This window comes from Solanum verrucosum, unplaced genomic scaffold (genome assembly GCF_900185275.1).
Source record: "Solanum verrucosum unplaced genomic scaffold, falcon-dt-bn FXZP01000039.1, whole genome shotgun sequence".
NCBI lineage: Eukaryota > Viridiplantae > Streptophyta > Magnoliopsida > Solanales > Solanaceae > Solanum > Solanum verrucosum.
In genome coordinates this window covers 1316539-1334688 of record NW_026020242.1, presented here as the reverse complement: position 1 = coordinate 1334688, position 18150 = coordinate 1316539, and the positions used below count along the sequence as shown (strand labels likewise).

General features: G+C 37.3%; 1 protein-coding gene across 7 annotated transcripts in view; it reads left to right on the top strand.

Annotated features, from left to right (window-relative positions):
• Positions 1–16930, top strand: part of LOC125832879 (uncharacterized) — a 44330-nt gene extending 27400 nt beyond the window's left edge. For all 7 annotated transcript variants that reach the window (XM_049512062.1, XM_049512063.1, XM_049512061.1 and 4 more), the window contains 5 exons: positions 9535–9709; positions 9782–10376; positions 10971–11083; positions 15452–15695; positions 16612–16930. In XM_049512062.1, the coding sequence (XP_049368019.1) occupies positions 9535–9709; positions 9782–10376; positions 10971–11083; positions 15452–15695; positions 16612–16881 (1397 nt within the window). In that variant the 3' untranslated portion in view covers positions 16882–16930. The remainder of the gene's footprint in view (positions 1–9534; positions 9710–9781; positions 10377–10970; positions 11084–15451; positions 15696–16611) is intronic.
• The last annotated feature ends 1220 nt before the right edge of the window (positions 16931–18150 follow it).

The following is an 18150-nucleotide window of genomic DNA, read 5'->3' as shown; positions in this document are numbered from 1 at the left end:
TTCCCATGCATGCTCCATGCTATTCCTCTGACGTTCAAAAACAATCTCCATAGTTGTCTTGTGATTCTACAATGTACGAATAGATGATTCACAGTTTCTGCCTGCTCCCCCCACAAGAAGCACCTGGGGCTTAAAATTATCCCTCTTTTCATTAGGTTCTCTTGGGTAAGCACTGCCTCGTTTGCCAAAAGCCACACAAAGCATGCCACTTTATATGGTATTTTGGTTTTCCAAATGTTCTTCCATGGCCAACTGTTTGGTTGTTGGTTGTGGTTCATTTTCCTGTACGCTTTGCTCACTTTGTATGTGCCTTTCTCATCTCCCTTCCACCATAGTTCATCTTCATATGTTCCCAACCCACTGAATTGCTCAATCTTGTTGATGAAATCTGCCATTCTTGGTATTTCCCAATCACTGAATTGCCTTCTGAAGTTGAATCTCCATCCCAATGTTGTCCATAATTCTGCCATGGTACTCTGTTGGTGTAGTACTAATGAGTAGATATCTGGAAATAACCTTCCTAAGTTGCCTTCTTCATGCCATTCATCTTTCCAGAACCTAGTTTTAGCCCCATTGTTCACCTTGATCTTGAAGAAGCACTTCAGTTCATTCTAGAGATCTCTGATGGATCTCCACAAGTTAGCTCCATGAGGAGTTGTAACTTCCTTAGTCATCCATTTGTCTTCCTCCTCATACTTAGCTTCTATGACCCTTCCCCATAGTGTCTCTTTATCATTGGCATACTTCCATAGCCATTTCATTCTGAGTGCCTTACTATGAGTATCCAGATTCTTTATCCCCAAACCTCCAAGCTTCTTGTCGTTCAAGTATTAAAGTGGCTCTTATAAAGAGTCGGGTATCGTACCCAAAGAGACTTACGATTAGAATAACTTAATTTTTCCAATACTTTCAGCTAAACACAAGTGTTATCAAGATTTCAAGAGTGATTTAGTTAATAATCTAAAAGTTAAACCAAAATTAAACAAGTGTGATTCAATTTCAAGGGTTTCAAACAATGATTGGGTAAAGTCCAGGGATGCAGCTCTTATCAAGATTCATGCAATTTATCGTATTTAAATGGATGTTTATCAACTATCGAATCAATGATCACAGGGTTAAATGTATGATTATGGTCTGCCGACCTCTAATCGCCTACGATAAATGATAACCTAACTACATCGTTGAGCGGGGATAGGTTGGACCAAGTACTGAGCATTACGATTTCTTCCTGTATAATGACCAAGCATGGTTTCTAGGTATATCCCTATCCTAGATACAAATTAACCCTACTTATTAAGAGAAAATCATGCTCCTTATGCCCTACGTTCTATCCTCTTATTCCTCTCCCGAGTTCAATTCGGACAATGTGTTTATTTCAATGGTGATCAGGCACGAAATACGAAAAACAAGAACATAAGAAAGATTCATATGATAATCAATATTAACTCATGAAAACTCAATAAATTACAATCATCCTATAGCCACAGCCCTAGAACTAGGGTATTTAGCTACTCATAACAATAGTTTCGATCAAGCAATGTTTAATTATCATAAAGAGATCGAAAGTAAAAGAGTTTAGGAAAGAACCCTAAAAAATGATGAAATAGCTCTCCAAGTCGTCGTTCTTCAAAACCCAGAAAAAGAATATTTTAATAAAATAACATATTAACCTATTTATACTAAAGTCGAAACGGCCAAATCTGGCACACAATGGCGCGATGCGGAGGTGTTTCTCAAATTCACTTCATGGCAAGAAAGCCTTCTCCGCGACGCGACCACTCCACGAAGCATTCTGTCCCAAATTGCTTTTCGCGAACAAAAAGTAGAATCCCTCTCCGCGACTCGGAGAGGACTCTTCTGTCTAGAAAATATTTCACGAGCAAGGATAAAATTCCTCTCCGCAACACGGAGAGGATACGGATATGCCTTGGAATTCATTTCTTCATTCTTCTTCCTTTCTTCTTTTCGCTTGGGTCCTCTCTTGATTCCCAATGCCATTTCAGTGCTTGTTTCTCCATTTAAGCTCACCTACATCACTAATCATACAGGGTAGTATCAATGAACTCAAACGACTTGATAAGACTATAAACAAAGACGAATTGATTTCAAACTTGGCTTAAATATGGGCATTATTAGGTTCCTAGGCATATAAATACACCTAAGATCACTGATCATTTGACTTACCAAATTTTGTAACAATATCTCCTGAGAGTATCTTTTCTTTGACAAAGTGACGGTCAATCTCAATGTGCTTAGACCTTTCATGAAACACTGGATTTGATGCGATATGAAGAGCTGCTTGATTATCACACACAAGTTCCATCTGATCAATTTTGCCAAATTTTAGTTCTCCCAACAACTGTTTGATCCAAACTAGCTCACAAATTGCTGCCGCCATGGCTCGATATTCTGATTCTGCACTAGATTGAGCAACCACACTCTGTTTCTTGCTCTTCCACGACACCAAGTTACCTCTACCAAAACACAATATCTGGATGTTGAACATCTATCAGAGGGTGATCATGCCCAATCAGCGTCTGTATATCCAGTGATATGCTCATGGCCTTGATCCTCAAAGAGTAGTCCTTTACCGTGAGCCGACTTTATATCGTATAATACGAACAACTTCTTCCCAATGACTATCACAAGGGGAAGTCATAAACTGACTTACAACACTCATAGGAAAAAAAATGTCAGGTCTAGTCACTGTGAGATAATTCAACTTTCCAACAAGTCGTCTATACCTTTTCGGATTATTAAGTGGCTCCCCCTGTCCTGGAAGGAGTTTAACATTCAGTTCTATAGGAGTGCCAATAGGTCTACATCCCATCATTCATGTCTCCTCAAGAATGTGTAAGGCATACTTGCGTTGAGAAATAACAATACCTGATCTAGACAGAGCAACCTCAATACCTAGAAAATATTTCAATCTGCCAAGGTCTTTAGTCTGGAATTGCTTAAAGAGATGTTGCTTCAAATTGGTGATACCATCTTGATCAATACCAGTGCTAACGATATCATCAACGTAAACAACCAAATAGATACACCGATTTGGTGCAGAATGCAGATAAAACTCAGAGCAATCAGCTCCACTACAAGTCATATCAAACAGCTGAATTATTGTGCTGAACTTCCCAAACCAAGCTCGAGGAGACTGTTTTAGACCATAGAGTGACCTACACAATTGACATACAAGGCTACTAGAGTCCCCTTGAGCAGCAAAACCAGGTGGTTGCTCCATATAGACTTTTTCCTCAAGATCACCATGCAGAAAAACATTCTTAATGTCCAACTCATGAAGAGGCCAGGCAAATGCTATTTTAGCCACATGAGCGGAAGTGTCACTATAATCTAGCCCAAATATCTGAGTATACCCTTTGGCAACCAGGCGAGCCTTAAGCCGATCAACCTAACCGTTTGGACCAATTTTGATTTCATCAATTCAACGACAACCAACGGTAGATTTACCCGCAGGGAGGGAGGCAAGCTTCCAAGTACCACTCTTATGCAAAGCAGACATATCATCAACCATAGTCTACCTCCATTTAGAATGAGAAAGTGATTCACCTGTAATCTTAGGAATGGAAATAAAGGACAAAGACGACACAAAGGCATAATGGGGTGATGATAGACGATGATAACTCAAGAAGGTATAATGTGGGTTAGTATTTCGAGTGGATCGTATACCTTTTTGAAGTGCAAGTGGTTGGCTAGGAGGAAGCAAGTCCATAGTAGGAGCAGGGTCCGCCGCATGACATGAATTATCTAGGACTAGGGCTGGACGCGAACGACATTGATAAGTTAGGAGTGGTGGCACTACAACGGGAGATGTAGAAGTAACCGTAGATTCCTCAAAATTTGGTACAGGTAAAACCTGAGGTATGGGTAAGGCCATAGATACATCAGGATGATCAGAAGATGTATAGTAAGGCCGAGACTCAAAGAATATAACATCACCGGACATAAGGTATCGATAAAGATCGTGTGAATAACAACGATACCCTTTTTGAACTTGAGAGTAACCTAGAAAGACACATTTAAAGGCACGAGGGGAAAATTTATCTTTCCCTGGGGCTAAGTTATGAACAAAGCATGTGCTCCCAAAGACACCAGGGGGGATAGAATAGAGATGTGACTGAGGAAACAATATGGAATGTGGAACCTGATTCCAAATTGAAGATGAGCGAATTTTATTTATTAAATAACAAGACGTAAGAACTGCATCTCCCTAAAAGCGCAGCGCAACATGGGATTCAAGGAGAAGAGTACAAGCGGTCTCAATAAGATGCCTATTTTTTCTTTCTGCTACACCGTTCTGTTGAGGGGTGTATGGACAAGTAGTATGGTGAATAATGCCTTGGTGAGTCATAAACTCTTGAAATTGGGAGGATAAGTATTCTAAGGCATTATCACTACAAAATGTACGAATAGAAACACCAAACTGATTTTGTATTTCAACAAAGAAACTTTTGAATATAGAAAATAACTCAGAACAATCTTTCATTTAGAAAACCCAAGTACATCGTGAATAATCATCAATGAAACTAACAAAATAACGAAATCCTAAGGTTGAATTGACTCTACTAGGACCCCAAATATCATAATGAACTAATGAAAAAATAGACTCTGAACAACCCTCAGTACTACGTGAAAATGTAGCACGAGCGTGTTTCCTAAGTTGACACGACTAGCAATCTAATTTGGATAAACTAGACAAGCTAGGCACAATCTTTTGCAGTTTGGATAGACCCGAATGTCCCAAACTTTTGTGAATTAGATCTGGGGAATCTGTAACGGAGCATGTTGTTAAGGAATTTGAAGACTATAAGGAAAATGTAATGAAGATGCCATGGTCCTCGGAACATGAGGGCTCACCAAGTCTTCAACCTCGAACAATCAAATGATCACCAACTAGCCACGAGCGGAAGGAGAGAAAACATCACGCCCTACATTATTGAAACTAGGGGTGGACGTCGGTTCTTTGGTTCGATTTTATCAAACTTTGGTTTGGTTCTTTGGTTTTCGGTTTTAGAAAAGTGTGCACTGTATACTGAACCAAACTAATTCGGTTCGGTTTTTTCTACTTCGGTTTGGTATTTTTAGATCGGTTTTTCGGTGCAAATGAAATATAAATGAGGACAAAATCAAAGTACAAAATACTTGTAAAATTTAAAAGTATGTTAAGGAATGATGTATTTCGCCATGGAACACTTATTGTGCCAACTAAAAGACTATATTTATCTTTGTCAAGAACATTGTGTCTTGAACTACTTCTCCAGAAAAACAAGGACGAAGACGGGTTCCTTTACGTATTGTGCATTGATAAAAATATGTTTTGGTTCCTCTTGGGAACTAATATTTGAAGTTAACTATTGAATTATACATTTGTTGCTACTTTGATTTGTTCATGAATGATTAAATTGTTAGTTGACTATTTATTTTTAGTTAAGAGAATGCATATATATGTATTTTATTTATTTTTTTAAATAAAAGTTTGGTTCTTCGGTGCACTGAAGTTCTGAGACCTTTACACCGAACATCGAACCAAAGAACTGAACTTTTGAAAAAATAACACAGACATCGAACCGAAAAACCAAAGAATCGAAACCAAAGAACTGAATTAGTTCGGTTCGATTTTTTGGTTTTTTGGTATTTATGCCCACCCCTAATTGAAACAATGTAGGCACAAGTATGCATTAGTTCATGGAATGTACTTAGTATTAAGGATATGCATAAAAACATGAAATGTAATCATAAGAGGACATAATCAAAAACATGATATACATGACCAAGCTAAACATAGTGAAACCTTTTGAAGAGACATCATAAATCATGAACATGGTCAATGCATCTTAAAATCATGAGTAAAGCTCCATAAAACCTTTAAGAACATCTTAGTTCATTTTGTGGGATATATACTAACTGGCATAGACCACGTAAGCTATAACGTGGAATCCAGTGTCGTGTGGAACACTGAAAAGATATGTCCTTTCTTGCCAAGGCAAAGACCTTAACTTCTAGCTTAGGTGGATCCACTAGCTATGTCACTTAAGAGACAAATCTATGGGGGAATGTAGTTAGGGACAAGGCATTTTGCTAATAGAGACCCAACCTCTACTAACGGAAGAGCCTTCATATTAATATACTCTCGGTGCTAAATAAAATTCCAACGAAATAGTCATAAGCATAAACTTATCATCATACATGGAAAAGCATAATTAAGTTACTAATCCAAGCTTAAAACATCATAAAGTAGCTCCTTAAATCGTGTATGAAAAAACCTTTCACCATGCATGATTTCTTAATGTGAAAAAATCTTTCACAATTTAATTGATGCTTATCTTAAAACAACATAAATCATGTCATTCTTTTTTTATAAATCATGCATAACTTCATGAAAACATCATACATAGATTCATAATTCTTCATCAATTCATGTCATTTAGGGTTCATAGTCAAAATCATGATCAATGCATGGATTCGTATGAAATCAATTGAAAAGCATGTAACTGAGTCAAATTAATCATAATAAGATCAAAATCAAACAATGGAATCAATACAATTAGAACCCATGAGGAATTGATTGAAAATCTAATCAATTTTGGGTAATTGAACTTGGAGAATTTAGGAAATCTTGGGGCTCAATGGGTAAATGGAACCCATTGATAAAACCCTACATACCTTGAGGATCAAAGCCCAAAAGCAAAGGATCAAGAAAACCTTGAAGACTTGAAAACCCCTAGAAATCCCTTGAGAGCTTGGAGAGAAAACCTTGCAAATTTTGGGGATTTTGGGGGATTGAAAGGGAATGGATAGTTTTCTAGGAGTAAAATCAGTTATAAGGTCTATTTATATATTAAAACGACGTAGTATAGATATTAGATGCATAGGAAAAGTCCCAAATACCCTTAAGAAATAACTGCCAGGTTGCCCTACGATTGCGACACGAACCGTACTGTTCAACTGTAGGATGAGTTACTGCGGCCTAAAATTGGCCAACTTCCTACGACACCATTCTACGGACCATCTAAATAACCTATGGTCCGTAGACCTCAACTTTTAACCCAAAAATTCACCAAGTTTGAATCACTTCTATGGGTGCTTCCTACAACCCGTAAAACACTCAATGATCCGTCAATCCTTCTCGTACAGTGAAGTCTCAAATTAATTTCTTTGAATCCTCATGCAGATCAGTCCTACGACCCATCAAACTTTATACGACTCGTCCCGTCAAGCGGTAGGTCCAACATTAGGAACTTTAAATTCCAAAAACTCACATGGGGTCTACGACTAGCTTCCTACAGAATGTAGATAGGACTCGTAGACCACTGCATCAAACAAATTTATGCACTTTTCTTTTCCTTTCTCAACTTTCCAACTTCCAAGATGTTACAAAAGGGTACAACGAAGATTAGTATTATGAGTGAACTATATACCTTTTTGAAGTGCAATAGGTTGATTAAGAGGAATAAGTCCGCAGAAGGTGTTGCATCTGGTGCAAGACATGAACTTTCTAAGCTTGATGTCGAACGTGGACAACAACAAAACATCATACCTAGTGAAATCCCACTAGGTGGGGTTCGGGAAAGGCAGAGTGTATGCAAACCTTATTGCTACCTCGTGGAGGTAGAGAGACTATTTTGAAAGACCCTCAGCTCAAGTGCATCAAACCCAAGTAATGGAAGGAGAAAACAATGAAGTAAACATAGCAGAGAAAGTAGTGTAAAGTCTACAACAAAATAGTGTGATATATATGACCACACATATAAGGGTACGACTAGCCAATATTGTGAAAGGTGATCGCCTCATCGCTAATGGTGAAAGGCAAGGCAACCCTTCATCACCTTTTAGCTTTCTGGCGAGGCATTCTTCAAAAGGCGACGCCATGGCGATAATGGCGACAAAGGTGAGAGGCGAGAAAGGCGACTCCTTTAGTATTTTCTTAAAAAAGGTGACCAATTTAGAGTTTTAAAAGTTAAAAGGTAATTTTAGGTTTTCTTTTCAAATTTGCACAGTTGCACTCTTAGACTGCAATTTCTACTCTAACCACTCGACCCGACTAGACTTCTCCAGGACCAGCCAGACTTTTCTGGCAACTCCAAAGTCCAACCAATACACATTTCTTCTTTTCTTCGTCAAATTTCTTATTCCTTCTTCTTCTTCATACTTCAGAGTTCTACCTCTATGTTTATCTCACTGTTTTGACTTATGTTATGTTTTTTTCTCATTCAAGTTCTAGACTTTTAATATGTACTATATATTTTTCAGTTTTTGTATTGAATATTTGCTAATATGTTATTGCTATTGAGATTTTGCTTATTTATATATGCAATTAAAATATTTTAATTTTTTGGTATTAATTGGAGCCGCACTTCAAAAAGGCGAGTGCCTCGCCGCTCGCTCACCTTGTTGCATGGAAGACCCTTGTCGCCTTTTGTCACCTTTCGCCTTCCAAAACACTGTGACTAGTACTATGACTGGCACTTACAAGCCTAAACCTTTGCAAAGCAAGACAATAATCTACCCTCCTAGCCTTTTACCCTAATACGCGACCTCCACTCCTTTCTAGAGTCATGTCCTTGGTAATAAGAAGTTGCATCACTTCCTGTCTAATCGCCTCTTCCCAATACTTTTTTGGCCTACTTCTACCCCTCCGCATAAGCCCAACATCCATTCTCTCACACCTTCTTACAGGAGTGTTCACGCACCTCCTCTTCACATGACCAAACCATCTCAACTTCGCTTCCCTCATCTTGACCACCACAACGGCCACTCCCACCTTCTCCCGAATACCTCATTCCTTATTTTGTCGCTCCAAGTATGCCACGAATCCATCTCAGCATCCTCATCTACGCAACATGCATCTTTAGGACATGTGAGTTCTTGACTGGCTACTACTCCACCCTATACAACGAGGACGGTCTAATCACCATTCTATAGAACTTACTTTTATGTTAAGGTGGTACCTTCCTATCACAAAAAAACACACAAGACGCTCGTGGCAAGCCTCCATTTCATCCCTGCTGCCTATATGCGATGCGTGACATCATTGACGATGTCCCCACTATCCTAGATTACGGACTCAAGATACTTAAAACTTTCTCTTTTTGGAATAGTCTGTGTGGCATGCCTCACTTCCACGTTTGTTCCGAAAAGTTGTTTTTTCAAAATAAGAAAAGCGACGTGGTTATATCAAGGATAGAAGCTACCGCTTCATTCACTTTGCATTGCTCAACCCTCACCTTGCTTCGCTTCATCGCCTAAACTGATCGTTTCACAACACTGGCTTAAGCTATTAGATCCTTATTATTTACTTAGTTTTTTCTTCAACATATCCATTCACATGCGGGTTTGATTCTTTTTCATAGAGCAATCATGTGAAAATTCGTTTTTGATAATAGGCAGCGGTGAAGCTGGAAAGCTGGACCTTTGCGTGCTCTGATAACATATTAAAGTGTGTAACCATCTCATCTAAAAACTTATTTTGTATTAGTTGCTAAGATGCTTTATTCTTCCATTTTCATTTTCATCCAGGAAGGTTGACATTAACTAACCATGCTCTCTACTTCGAGTCTGGGATGGGCTTATATGACAAGGCAGTGCGGTATGATCTAGCATCCGACTTGAAACAGATCATTAAGCCTGAGCTTACTGGACCTTTAGGTGCTCGCCTTTTTGATAAAGCTGTTATGTACAAGTCCTCATCTATGTAAGCTTAATGTTTTCAGTTGAAGCTATATACCTTAATTCACCAGGAACTTCTAACTTTAAGTTAATACAGGATGGATCCTGCATATTTTGAATTTCCAGAATTTAAAGGATGTTCAAGACGGGACTATTGGTTAGATATTTGTCTTGAGATTTTCCATGCGCACAATTTTGCTCGGAAGTATAAACTCAAAGAGGGTCAGCAGTCCGAAGCACTTGCTAGGGCTGTTCTTGGAATTTACAGATACAAGGCAGTCAGAGAGGCTTTTAAGGTATCGTCTTCCAATTACAAAACCCTACTGTGTTTTAACTTAGCAGAAAGTCTACCTAGAGGAGATGCGATCTTGGAAACTTTGTCAAGCCGCTTGAAACTCATGAACTCTGCCGGCAAGCGATGTGGATTATTGGGTTCTCCTATTGCAAGGAGACAGGTGATACACCCAGTATCACGGGTGTCACTTTGTAGACTTGGAATTATCTCATGCAAGGAGGTCGACATAATTGGAGAAGCAACAACTTTAGTAGGAGATGTCTTTGTTGGTGAGGTAAATCCTCTGGAAAATGCGGTCAAGCAGTCAATGAAGAACATTGGAAGAGCTGAAGCTGCACAGGCGACAGTTGACCAAGTCAAAGTTGAAGGAATTGATACTAATTTAGTGGTAATGAAGGTAGAAATGAACCCCTTTGCCTTTTTCTTTTTTTTGCTTAATGTATCATTCCTGTGTTCAGGAGATTGCTGCTGCTTGTTCTCTTATTGATAGTTGATCCCTGCTAAGTACACTTCTGCATACAGGAAAACTGCTTTATATAGTGAGTTACTTCAGTTCATCCTATATTTAAAAGCTGTGCAAAGTTGAAATACTGCACTCTTTTTTCCTAGGGAACTAAGAAGGTAGCATGATTGTTCTTCAGCCGTTTGTATGTCTTCTGTACATCTTTTATTTTAGAGTAGTAAGTAGTTAGCTGCTCCACTTATTTGTGGCTCCCTTTGTTGCATTTGGTTATTATTGTTAAATTAGAACTAAGGAGTTCCTGCACCCTACCTTTGAAAGTATCACATCATAAATGGGGATACTTTGTTATCTTTGCTTCTTACTGTCAAATTTGAATTTTGAGATGAGTAATACTACATGATCTTTCTTCATTCCTCAGGATGACATAATGTTTGAGTTGTGATATATTATTGCCGCTTACTGCTTAGAAACTTATTTAGTCGCTTCATTCCTCAAGATGACACTTTAAATTTATTTATTTTTTCACAGGAGCTGCTTTTCCCTCTCATCAAATCAATGAACCAACTTCAACTATTAGCTTCATGGAAAGATCCATGGAAGTCGATTTTATTTATGGTGTTCGTAAGCTATGCTATAATCAGGTATCTAATACTTAATTCTTCCCTTGCTTTTTTGTTAGACAGAACTCAAATCCAAGATGTCGTAGGATTATACAAATATTTTCTTGGCAATATTTTAATAACTCTCTGTCTCTTGAAATTCTAGTTCTATAGATTTAGATTTTAGATGACTTTTTTATTAAGAAAATTGTTAACTGAAATTCTCCTTTTAGGATGTGTATTGTCATCCCTACCTATTCCTCATTACCTTGTAATAGAAATCTGTTGGGACTCTTCATAGGTTTCCAAATAAATCACAATATGGCTTGAGTAAGGGAGAAGGCAATGCTGTGATTTTTACCTAGTTCTTGTATTGTTTCAAATTTTAACAACAGTTGAAAATAAGTTGCTCGGACTCAGGTGCGGGTGTCCGACACGGGTGCGGATCTGCATGTCGGATCCGTCATGATCTATTTTTTAAGATTCAAAGCTATGGATCTAGATACGGATACGGGTGAGGGGACTCGGCAAAAAAAAAAATCTAAAATTATTAATATGTTGAGTATACCTATGCTAAAATTAGTTTCCATAAAAAATATGTGCCTTCAAAGCATATATATTAATCTTTAATTTACAATTAAATAATTATAATGTTTATCCTCAATTATGAACTCTAATTAACTTTAATTTATAATATAATGCTTATCCTCATTTATAAACTCGAATCAATATGTAATATTTATCTCATTTAACCAAAACAAGATATATATGTATGTATATATATATATATATAATAATTAAACATGGCAGCTAGTAAAGGACTAAAATTCAATTCTATTCTTCTTCATCTTTGTTCCTCTGCAGCTCTGCTTCGTCTTCTCTCCTCCATCTTCTCCCAAACAAGTTCTCTATATCTTTGTTTTTCCCAGTAATATACAGCTTAGTACTCACAAGTCACGACATGCAAAGTCTAGTAGTCCTCCACGGCATCACCGATTCTCAGTTTCTCTGTTCCAAAATAGAAATCGTAGACCTGCAACATCCACATGAACAAGAAGATTTACCAAGAAAAAAGCTTCAAAGGAGACAAAAGGATGTATAAATTACTTTATAAGAGCAGAATTGAAGGTATTTTGTTTCAGGTCTACTCAGATCTTTACTTTTGAGTTGTCAAAGTTACAATTTTCTCTCCAAAGTATTGGTCAACACACCCGATCTCGTCTGACCGTATCTGACATAGATCCAACACCCTTACCTGTCAGTGTTGTGTCGACACGGGTGCGGCACAAAAATTGTCGAGTCCGAGCTACTTAGGTTAAAAAAAGCCTGTAAATTGAGTTTGGCAACATGAGTTTTTCTATTATGAGAAGCCACATTGCTCTCTCTTCTTTTTAGGAAGCCAGATTCCTCTTACAATCCCATAAAGTCTCTTCCTTTCTCATCTTTTCATAAAGACTAATAATATCTCATTATATGAATCAACCAATTAACCTACATCTATATACGAAAGAGAATATGAAGATAATATTCAATTGGCTTGTGACTAGTAAAACAAGTAGTTAGCTTGTGAATACCTGAAGTAGGAGAAAATACATTTTTTCGAGTATATAGAGCACCAAGGGTTGTGTTGGCCAAAATGGGATGGTCTAGATTAACTATCCCTCTCGATTGGCTAGTAGCGACGGGTTAATGAATGAGCTCACTACACTTTTGTTAGAATAGGAATAGGAACACGAATAATATATACAATCCTACTTAAAATAGGTATAGAAATAGGAATAGTATATAGAATCCTACTTAGAAAAAGATTGTATTGTACTGTCCTAGTTGGAAAAGTAATCTAATATAGTGTCTATAAATTGGGTTTCAATGTAATAATGTAGATACACAGTTCAATAATATTCTTCTACAGTGATTTTCACATGGTATCAGAGCCTTTACGATCTTGGTAGAGAATCAAAGAGCTTCCGCTACTGGCGGGCGGCTATTACCCATATATACCGCCCATATGGTCAATGGTTATGTTAACAAAAGTAGGGTCATTGATACATGCATTAACCCCATATTCAGGGGAAGAAAACTCTGTCCACCGTGTGTCAATTTTCGGTGATTTTCTAGGTCTGTTTTGTGTCAAGCCCATTTCTATCAGTGTTTGTGTAGCATCATGCCATCTTACCGGTGACTACTTTCTATATCTAATTTGTGTAGCACCGTGTCATCCTTCCGGTGATTACTTTATCATATCTTAATTGTGTAGCACCGTGCCATCCTTCCGTTGACTACTTTCTCATATCTAGTTTGTGTAGCACTATGCTATCCTTCGGTGACTAGTTTCTCGTAGCTAATTGTGTAGCATCGTGACATCCTTCCGGTGACTACTTTCTCATATCTAATTTGTGTAGACCGTGTCATTTTGACTACTTTCTCATATTCAATTTGGGTTGGATGGGTGTAATTGGGTTCGATGGGTTTTGGGTCGGGTATGGGTTCTTATGTGATGGGTTGGGTTTTTCATTTAGAGTGTGCCATGTGTTGGTTCTGTCGAATGAGGGGTAAATTTAGAACTTTGCCCAACGACAGGGGTATAGATAACCAAAAAGTATAATTGGGATAGGATTAAACAATAAATGAAAGTAGAGGGGTATATCAAACCTTTTCCCTATATTAATTTAAGATAATGTTTTTTCTAATCTTATTTTCTAGTTAAAGAGTAGTAGTTTGAGAGTTTAACTTGTTCAACACTTTTCCTATAAATGGGGCCATCATATACTTGGTCAGGGGGACTTGTGTAGCATTTGATGAAATTTTTCTTTGTTATTGTTCTATTTTATCTTTCCTAAATATTTTTCTGTTGTTCCTCCTTCCCTATTTCTCATTTTTTGCTACATCAATGTGTTAGAGCTTAATTTCAGATTCATTAGCTGCTACACTTTTAGCATCCCCTAGTTATTGTTGAAGACACAGTTAAGACAATAAAAGTGTGCTCTCTCAAACAACTTAACCTTTTAGATGAGACTTCAACATGAATCTGAGTATGACCGCCACCCATTATTAGAAGATTTTTCACGTGCCTGGCCCATGAAAAATAAATAGTCCTGCCCGTGAGGGGACATGTTGAAGGCATAATTTTGAAAATAAAAGCATTATGTCTTACAACAAAACTTTTAGATGAGGTAGTCACACACTTCAACATTCATAAGATACTCATCCGGATAACACTAGTGTGGAAATAAAAAGAGTAAAAAGTAATTGAAATAAAAAGAGTTATAAAACCTAAATTATAAGATATTATGTGGAAAAATTGACAATAAAATCTTGATCAAGAGGAGAATCTTGGAAGGAGATAAAAGAAAAGGGAGTGACAAAATAAATTTATATATACAAGGTATTCCATTTTCTTCAATTTCACCTTAGTTTTTGTTTTGCGCATTTGTCCAAAATTTCCCTCTCGAATTTGGTCAAAGTACCCAAAAACTGTTGACCAGATCAGGTATGGATCGCACACCCACACCCATGTCTGTCGACACGGGTGCGGCACCAAAAGTGAATAGTCCGAGCAACTTAGTGTGAAACTGTATTATGGTTTTGCTAAACATGACAAATGTAAAAACAATCTTCTCTAAGTTAGTGGTTGCTACAAAATCTTGTTCAATGGAAGGATCATTGCTTGATGCTATCAACAAGGATGAGTTCCACTTGAGATCTGTATCTTTTGAAGTTAGACAAACAATCCCACTCATTGGAATTGAGCTTTTGCGTCATTTTCTTTAATTTTTATTTATGTTTATTATTTAATTAGGATTGGTTTAATTGGAGCGACATGGTTTGTTAAGACTCATATAGCCGACCCAACTTGCTTGGAATTAAAGCGTAGCCATGGTTCTTTTTAGTTAAAAATAGAATAGCTACCTTGTCTTTAGTTAGGAATAAGGCTTTATTCATTAGTTATAGATAAGGTTTTACATAATCATATGAAGAGTTCTAATAGTTTGAGACTTTTAGGAGTTTAATCAAGTTATCATAAACTTTGTTTGGAAGATTTTATGAGAAGTACCTGATGAAAAATCTCTCCCTCTTCCTCTCTTATTCTTGGCTTCTCATCTTAACTTCTATTCTCTATCACCCCTTTCTCGCTTTTCTTATTTTTGTTGCTACATCAAGTTTAGCATACAAAAGTGATTTCCTAGCGTCATAATGTTGGACTAAAATTCAGTTCCACTATAATCCTTTCTGCATAAGTTGGGATGGAAATTGATCAGATTCCTTAGGTTTGAGATGACCGAAAATTGGTTGTGCTTTTACCTGACAATTCTGACTTTTGGCATTGTTTCTATCTGTCTAAAATATACTGACTCGGTCCTTCTCTTTTGGTCCCTAGCTGTTCTAAAATGTTACATTTTTTATATGCAGGGAGTGGATAAAATATGCATTGCCTTCGTTGTTGGTTGTGCTTGCAGTTATCATGTTTTGGCGTAGGAATGTGAGGAAAGGGACACCATTAGAACCACTAAAAGTCATAGCTCCTCCTCCAAAAAATGCCGTTGAGCAGCTCTTGATATTGCAGGAAGCTATTAGTCAACTTGAGGCATTAATCCAAAGTGGCAACATTATTCTGCTGAAAGTACGAGCTCTCATTTTTGCTGTTCTTCCACAGGTATTATCATCTGTTTTCTTAATCCTAAAACTGCTATTACCCTATCTAATATTTGGGTTTGATATTGCCATTTCTTTATTCTTAGCATAGCTGCAACTTGAAACTCAATACGTGGGAGGGGATTACAATTTAATTGTTCGAGATGTTTAATGCATATATAAAGTGATTGTGAAAGCCAAGGAATAATTGGACCTCAAAGAAGCTCTAGACATTTGATACAAAATTGTTTCTTGCCATTGATAATGTTGAAGTGTCGATATACGTCGGTGTATTGTACTTGATGGTTTGCAATATTTAATGCATACATGGAAGCAATGGAAAGCCCAGTTGATGCATTTCCTTTATAAATACTAGTTTAGGAGATTTACAGGTTTTTTTTTGAAGTGGCAGATCAATAACAACCACGATTTGAGTCGTCACTCATGGTCGTAATCTTCACGATATAGATGATTTCCCTTTGTCCACAACCTAGATATCCTATTGTGACGAAAGGAAGTAGTAACTCGAGTTGTTATTTGTTTCCCATCAGAAACTTTAGGAAACATTTGTTTCCCTACACCATAATGGTGTATTTATAGGCAATCAGTTAAAGTGGAAGTCTAACTAATGGTCTAATGACTTACTAGCACTCCTTACTGGTAGATAGGACACAATATTCTCCCAACCTACCAATAGCTGGACTTGAAGAACCTCTAGAGATTGATTACGGGTCCTGTTTTCTTACTGTAATAATTGAAATGATGGTCTTGACAACTTTAAGGTTAGTTTAGAAGTTATCTACATATTTACAAGTTCTCCCTAAGCTGAATTATTGAACTCGCTACTAAAGGAATGTGTAAAGATCATTTAAGTTACAACTTTCTAGTTACACTTAGCTCGAAGTATTCACTCTTGGTTTTATTTTCTTCATCTTTAGGCAACTGACAGGACAGCTCTTTTACTGGTGATCGTTGCCTTGTCTTTTGCTTTTGTGCCACACAAATATTTGATTCTTTTTACGTTCTTGGAGTCTTTCACAAGCAATATGCCTCTGAGGAAAATTAGCAGTGAAAGAGATCTTCGACGGGTTAGGGAGTGGTGGATCAGGATACCAGCAGCCCCCGTGCAACTTATCAAACCTGACGACAACAAAGACAAGACGAGTAAAAAACCTATATTCAAAAAGGAGAAGAAGCATGAAGAGTAGGAGTTAATGTAAATACTGGTCCTTTATTGCCATATTTGAATGAAGATAGATGGCACAAATTCAAAGAAAAACAATTTGACTTGGTAAAAGAGTTCCTGGTTTCAGTTATTGTGTTATGTAACCACATTAGTGATTGTATAATATTCTTGAATGTTAATGAAAAACTTAAGTGGACAGAATTGGATTTTTTATCAACCACTGACAACTCTACTCTGACATAGAACCCAACCTTGACTTTCAATTCAAGACCCGACTTTTGATTGGGGTTATCCAACAAATCTTTCAATTTCTTTTTTAATTCCTTATGTTCTGCCGGAGCCATACGATAAGGAGGAAGAGAGATAGGTTGTGTATCTGAGAGAAGGTCAATATCAAAGTATATTTCCCTTACAGGAGGAACGATAACGCTCAACTACACTTCATCCGATTCTAAGTGTAGACGGTCGCAATCAAGTATAAACTCAACAAAGAATTGGGGTCGATCTTGTCGCGACCCGAGTCTACACCCTGGACATGGCCGGCACTCGAGAACCATTGCTGGTCCCCAAGCGAACCCTCATCCTGGCTGACTACAAGCGGAAGCCTAACTCAAGCATACCAAAGCTTAAAAACTGAATAAAAATCCATGAAATTTAAATATAAAACTTTAGCTCAAATGAAATACTCTGAATATAAAAATAATATTCAACTCGCCATAAAATAGGCAACTTAAGTCTTTAAAACATTTAATAAAATAAATGAATAATACAGACTTCTCAACTATACTGGTTATCTATGAAGCCTCTAACTGATAAAGATGGAAGTCGGGACAAGACTCACGACATCCTGACTAAACTGAAAGGTAAATGAAATCCTCCGAAAACAAGGAGGCTCACCACAGCTAACTCGAACTTCTAGATGTATCAACGAAACTCCAGTTGATGATCCTGAATACATGTGTCTGCATCATGAGAAGATGCAGGCCAAATGGCTCAGTACGTGGAATGTACGAGCATGTAAGAGGAATTCTAAAACATAACATAAGCTTGAAACTTGATAAAAATGAGACATAATTACCTCTTTTCAAACTTAGTCAACTCAAGGAATACTCAAAACTACTCAAACTTACTCAACTCAGAAGTATTCAAGGATAAGATACTCAACTCAGAGATATAATATTCGACTCTGGGTACTCAACTCAATATAAAGCAACAATACACATGCAATATATGGAAAGCTTTATAAAACAGTAAAAACAACTTAGTTCGTTAAAGAAAATGCAATAACAAA